Source organism: Alosa alosa, chromosome 8, assembly GCF_017589495.1.
Source record: "Alosa alosa isolate M-15738 ecotype Scorff River chromosome 8, AALO_Geno_1.1, whole genome shotgun sequence".
NCBI lineage: Eukaryota > Metazoa > Chordata > Actinopteri > Clupeiformes > Clupeidae > Alosa > Alosa alosa.
The window spans coordinates 29,188,542-29,195,420 of NC_063196.1; the positions used below are offsets into that span (position 1 = coordinate 29,188,542).

The following is a 6,879-nucleotide window of genomic DNA, read 5'->3' on the forward strand; positions in this document are numbered from 1 at the left end:
TTCCTCTTTCTGTGTTATTCTCTTTCACCCACTCACCCAACTACAAGCCCTGAATACGACCACATCCGTGTCAAGGACACTCGTCACATATGTACACTACACACATTTACACATGTCTGCATACATACACAAGGCTCTTATTGAAAGTATTTGTGAGGATAGACATCTTTAATAAACCCTCAGCATTTTCCACACCAGAAAGCAGTGCAAAGAAGTGTTATGAAATTTAATGTGAAGTAATAAATTAAAAGGTTATTAAAATATACATCTTAAATGTCTCTTGTACCAGATAATAGAGCGTATTAATATTTTTCAATACCAAAAATATTTATAAATTTAAAAAGAGCACACAAAAAGTAATATGCAAGCTTTTGCAAAGTGATATAATGCTGTTGCATAGCTACCCTGAGGAAAACATCCCTGTCACTGGTTTTCCCCACCATGAGAAAACAGTCTTAAGGTCCTGAAGCAGAATGAATCTGATTGTTTAGATGTAGCTTGTCCTCATCTGCAAGTCTGTATCTGACTCATTCAGTCTGACCAGATTTTTCCTGTGAGAATAGCTCTCTGATTGTATCAGGGTGAGCCAAAATGGCCGACTAAGACCAAGGAATGAAAATTGATACTGTTGACAAGGGGAATTACTGGAAGGAGTTGCTACTGGTCCACTTCCTGTTTGATGTGTACATTGAGAAGAGGTAGCTGAGTGTTCCGATCTCCCGCAACAGCCCTGGAGTCTGGGTGCTGTACCAGCACAGGCTCTCTGTCGCCGCCCTGCTGGTTGGACGATTGTAGACCCACTGCCTCCATCTCCTTCCAGAACACCTTCAGGACACTCTGCTCCACCTCGCTGTCCGGCGCCCTCTCCAGCCTCTCTGCAGCATCGCTCAAGTCGAACCTTTCAATCGCCTCGTTGATGCGGGCCAGCTCTTCCGGTGTGCCAGGAGGCTGCATAGCAGGGCAGAAGCCCTGCAGGTGGATCTGCAGGCTGCAGAAGTGGAGGTAGGCCCCGGGACAGTGGGGGCAGGCGTAGGGATGGCAGCCACCCCCCCCGCCTCCCTCACACCCCCCGCCGCCGCTGGTGTGGAGCCGGCGGTGGAGCCTGAGGTGGATGAACTGCGTGAAGCGGGCAGGGCACATTCTGCACTTATAGGGCTTCTCTCCTGAGTGTAGACGCTGGTGCGTCTTCAGGTTGCTGGTGCTGCTGAAGCGCTTGTGGCACACCTGGAGAGATGGAGAAGAAGATGAGGATAGGCAGAGAGAGTTGCATACTGTTACATAGTACATATCATACTTCATACACATACTACATACGATATTACATACTATATTATCTTCTGAGTACACTGTATACAACATGACATAGGCCAGTCAAAATCAAAGGTAGATAATAAATAACAATAAATAGAACAGTTTTAAATGTTATTTTCATTCAAAGAACATTTAGACACTGCTGTAAATGATGGCTATGCCTGTACTCTGCTTCTCCCCATTTGAAAATCAATCAGAAAACCAACAATATTGAACAGCGTTAAACCAAGAGTGGGTGTCAAAGAGAAAAAACGAAACGAAAGGGAAAGTGGGAAGGGCGAACAGAGAGGTGTAGCGAGATAGGTCAGGTCAGCCCACAGAAGTGAAACACACATCAAAGGTCTGCGCACACACACCACTGTCACTGTAATGTCACTCGACTGCACGCACTGTTACTCTGATCTCCGTGAGATTAACATTGTAATGAGTCAGCAAGTCATTTGATCATGTTTTGGGCCAATAACTGGGAATCTTATCAGAGAAATCGAAGAAATGTGGTCACCCCTTTTGTAACTGTTGATTGCTGCTGGTGATATCTTCCTATACCCAAGCTACAGACTAGCTACGTACGGTAGGCCTAGACTGGGTGGCTAGTATATAGTTTGTATCTATTTGGAATTGAAAATGCTTGAAATAGATTACTTTTATTTCAAGCAGATAGTTCAAGTTCGGTTTATTGTCAAATGTATTTAGTAGGCCTACAATACAATGCAATGCATTTTACTCCATCACTCACATGCAGTATAACAGACAAGGAGACATATAACAGACAAGGAGACATATAACAGACAAAAACAACAGACATAAAGTGCATAGTGCAAGACAGAAAGTGCATCAGCTATTCAACAGAGAGGGGTGGTCTGCCCAGATGTGTCAAATGTGTCTTCATAATAGGGACTGAATAAATTAACACATCATCTACATCTCTGGCCAACACAATCAGTAGTCAGGTGTACCTTTGTCCACAACTACCTATCCTGACCTCTGACCCCCTGCTCACCTCACACTGGTGTGGTTTCTCGCCCGTGTGGACCAGCCGGTGCTTCTGCAGGTGGGCCAGCTGGGTGAAGCTCTTGTGGCAGGTCTGACACATGAAGGGCCTCTCGCCACTGTGGACACGCAGGTGGACCTGGAGGGACGGATCAGAGATGAGTCATCCATCCATTCATTCATCCATCCATTCATTCATCCATCCATCCATCCATCCATTCATTCATTTGTTCATTTATTCACTCTGCAATTGATTTACAGTCACAAGTTGCAAAGACTGTTTAGCCAAATGAAGCAGACGATCAATCTGTTTGCTACTTGAGTGTCTTACTCAGAACAGCTGATGAGATGTGCACTGCAGACTCAGAGGTGCAGTGTTTTAATATGAGATGTGAGTTCACAGGAATGCAAAAGAATTTCAAGCAAAACCAAAAGGCTGTACTGAAACTTTGAATGATGCAAATGCTCCATGATGCAAAAGAAACCATAACACGATGATAGGGTGGTGGTGTGGATATTGACTCAGAGGAGGATGTCTTACCTTCAGGTTGGAGAGCTGGCCAAAGATCTTCCCACAGATTTTGCACTCATAGCGAATCTTTCCATTCTGCCTCATTAGCGGATAGGACAGCGTTCTGTGGCTGACAACACTGATCTGCTTCGACGTCTCGAGGTCGCTCATCTCCACGGACACTTGTCTAGATCCCAGCTGAGCAGAAGTGGGTGTGGAGGGCAGGGGTCCCGGTGAGGCTGCCATGCCCTGCAGGGGTGAGGCGTCCCTGGGCTGGTCGAGCGCAGAAGGCCCCCCGAGGCTGGTGGTCATGAAAGGTGCATGGAGCTGCGTTGCATGGGCAAATCGGTCCCTGGACAGACCAATGCTGTTATGGGCAAAGTCCAGTGAGACACCAAAGCTTTTGTGGTCAATGCTTGGCTGCATGTTCAAATCACTGAGGTAGCTGGAAACAAGGTTTCTGTGGCTCTCAGATGACCCAATCAAAGTGTTTCTTTGTCCAGAGCCTGACAGACGCAGAAGACAAGGGTAAGGCTGGACCTGCATCATGTGTAATGGGACAGACATGTTCTGAACTGGTTTATGGAAATAAAGGAGGTTAGAATGAGGTGACATCTTGTCCAACCCTAGTGAAGGATGAGGAGGGCAGTACTGAGATGTGATGTACATTTGTGGAGGCCTAGAATATTCCGGATGCATTGCTGGTCTGAGAGGGCTATCGCTACCGTGTCCAAAGGGAGACAGGCTTCTGAGAAGGCCAAAGGAACCGAGTCTTTGTTCTCTCTCGAGGCCAGAGGAACCGAGTCTTTGTTCTCTCTCGAGGCCAAAGGAACCGAGTCCTTGTTCTCTCCCGAGGTTCACATGAAGTGTACTAGGGGTGAGCCTCAAGGTGCAGGCTGCATGGCCTGCCTCCAGGCCGCGGGTGTTCGTACTCAGAGCAGGGTTGGGGCAGATAAGCCGCGGAGCCTCCTGGGAGGAGCTTTGGAGTGTGGACCTGTTCTGCTCTGACCTCAGGTGTGGAGCGTGCGGTTCCTTCTTCAGGATGTCCGTGATGCTGTAACCCTTCTTCATGGCACTGCTGCTCAGGATAGGCATGGCGCCCTCCACTGGCTCGGGGGTAACGGTCGGAGCGGAGGTCTTCCCTGAGGGAGGAAGAGGAGGATACTCAGAGAAACGGGAGGATACTCAGAGAAACAGCATCTTTGTGGTTAGCCAATCAAACAGGAGCATTATTATGACCGCCGTACAGCGAAGCATAGGTTTAGGACATTTTATCCCAGTAATTTGGTGTCAACGATTCCCGGGACACTGAAAGACCAGAGTACACGAAACTTGGTGGGTATGTAGCCCCACAAGGATGACACGGACGGAACCATTGTTTTTCGTTTTGTTCAAATACATTATTATTACTACTGTAAAACGCAACATGAGAGAGCATGAACCATATAGTTTCTCCCGTTTTGTTTTTGCCAAATTTGTCTACATTCAAATCATAGCCTAGCCTACTTCCAGGCGCATGGGAACATATTTTTGACCACGGGGGGTGCTGAATAACAAAATAATCATGGATGTCCGACGATTTCTCCCCCAGCATATGATTCGAATTTAGATAGCTAAATATGCCATTTCAGCGCCGTGTATGAGTAGGTCTAAGAGTGAGAAGTTTTATATGCCCTGGGCAGCCACATTCCACTGCAACTATACGCATCACTTGCCACTCCGACTCATCAATAAAAACTGTGCGCGCACACACCAGTCCCATAGAAGCGCACTTGACTTTACATCATTAACCTATTTCAGTATACCTGTATAGCCAGAGAATGTTCGTAGAGGGGCTCTGATATAGCCTAGTCTAAGGTAAATTCCTTTTCTGACTTCTTTCTCTTTATCGCCATGGCATTTACAATAATTAAGAATAATGTTCGCGAACCGTTCTGGTTTTGTTGCCAGCATAAAAACAAGCTTACCATCGGCCTATCCGCAAATTTTAAACACAAGGGATGAATTGAACGATGACGAAGTCGGACATATAGGCATAGTTCATACTGAAAAAAAAGTTATACAATTTGGAACTCTAGCTTTTCCCCACCGCAGTCTTTCAATGGCATCTAATCATAACGTGCGCAGTCTGCACCATACTTAAGCCCAAATCACACCCAAGATTTGCGACGAGATGAGCAGCAACTTGATGCAACATTCTAAAACCTTGCAACTGTGACTAGACATGGTGAATGCTTTGCGACGGCTTGAAACGAGGTGCAACATCTAATTCACACTGCTGTAACCTCCTTTCTGTAATGGTTTCGTGTCATTGCGAATCTTAGGTGTGAATTGGGCTTTAAACAGACGATCTGACGGGTTTTAGAAGATTAAATACAACCCGAAACTAAAAAACAGACCAGGCATCTACTGGAGACCGGCCTTTAACCCAAACCTGTAGCCACACCAGGCGTTTAAAAGAGACAGGCGTCTCTTTGGGACTCGGCGATTATTTGAGGTTTTACGGTATGTACTATGCCAGTACTGCGTGTGTGTGTGTGTGTGTGTGTGTGACTTGAGGCATGTTTACATTATGACAGCGTCTGTTCCTGAAGTTGCTTTCTTTATTATTTCCTGTGGAGAGATGGTAGAGATTAAGACTTCAGACACAGATGCGGTCCTTACATAGTCATGCCTGAAGTCACACACACACACACACATTGCACCTTTCACAGACGTCATACGTACGTCCCACATTGACTGTAAGAAACGTAAAAACAGACTAGAAGTATATTTAGAGTTAAAAGAAACCACTCCCTCTTCACTTCTCCCTCCACCCTGACCACAGCCCTCCACAATGGGGTCCTTTCACCAGAATCACACTGCTTCAATTGATCTGGTCTCCCTATCAGCGGAAACAAGTGTATGACTGGGCCTTTATGGTCACCTCACCTTCCCACACACATTTCACCATACACTTGCTCAGCCACTTCCAGATCACACCTACCGCACCAGCCCCCAGGCTGAGGAACCCAATACCTCAAGTCAAACAAGGAGGGTAAGTTTAGAAGCGCATTTCCATAGAAACAATCGACTTTCACACCATAGGGGCAGTGTGTGTGAACCTGTGAGACACCTGTGAGATTAGTCTGGGAGCAGACGAGCAGCCATCACTCTCAGGGGTATCACACACACACACACACACACTCATGCATGTACACACGTATACACATACACACAGAGATACAGACACACACACACACATACCAACACAGACACACACACACAAATAAAAATACAACCATATACGTCACTTCTCTGTTTTGCTCCTGGGAAGAATATCTATCATTCAGATCTTAACACACACACACACAAAACAGCACACATGCTAACACATACTAACATACACACACACAGAGACACGTTCACACACACACACACACACACACACACACACACACACACACAGACACATTCACACACACACATACACACACAGGCACATTCACACACACACACATACCCGTTCTCCTGAGAAAGGCATGAGGTGGGGGGAAAATCTCTCAGGAAGTCAAGTTGTCAATAGGGGGACTCCTTATTTCCTCTAACAGACATCAATAAACACGGCAGACATGCCAGAAATCTGTCAACACACTCTCACCTCTTCTCAACACCTCTGGGTGCCAGTCGGTGTGTGTTTGTGTTCCATGTATAAGATTTTATTTTACATCCATGCATGAATTATATTATGTTATACTATATTACATTATATAATATTATATTATATTATAATATATAACTAGATGTACCGCAGAGCGGTACAAAATATGACTGCCGCCCAGTCCAGCACATGTTTTCCACAAAAATAATTCACGCTGAAAGGCATATATGATTCTAACTGTCTCACTGAATTGCATTATGCACACTCAATTCTCACTGGTATCTGCTAGACAACAAGTACCAAAACATGATTAGTTCATAGATTTCACATGTAATATACATTTTATACAACCCCACCCCCATCTTGCCTGTTCATAATTCTGAGAAATTCTTGAATTGTGTGCATGTGTGCGTGTACATGTTTATGT

The 6,879-nt window shown here is 45.5% G+C and overlaps 1 protein-coding gene across 1 annotated transcript in view; it reads right to left on the reverse strand.

Annotated features, from left to right (window-relative positions):
* Positions 1-349: 349 nt before the first annotated feature.
* prdm1c (PR domain containing 1c, with ZNF domain) overlaps positions 350-6,879 on the reverse strand; it is an 11,128-nt gene continuing 4,598 nt past the window's right edge. Inside the window, exons 4-6 of the mRNA XM_048249710.1 lie at positions 2,843-3,954; positions 2,312-2,440; positions 350-1,224 (exon numbers count right to left, since the gene is read on the reverse strand). Of these exons, the coding sequence (XP_048105667.1) occupies positions 658-1,224; positions 2,312-2,440; positions 2,843-3,954 (1,808 nt within the window). The 3' untranslated portion in view covers positions 350-657. The remainder of the gene's footprint in view (positions 1,225-2,311; positions 2,441-2,842; positions 3,955-6,879) is intronic.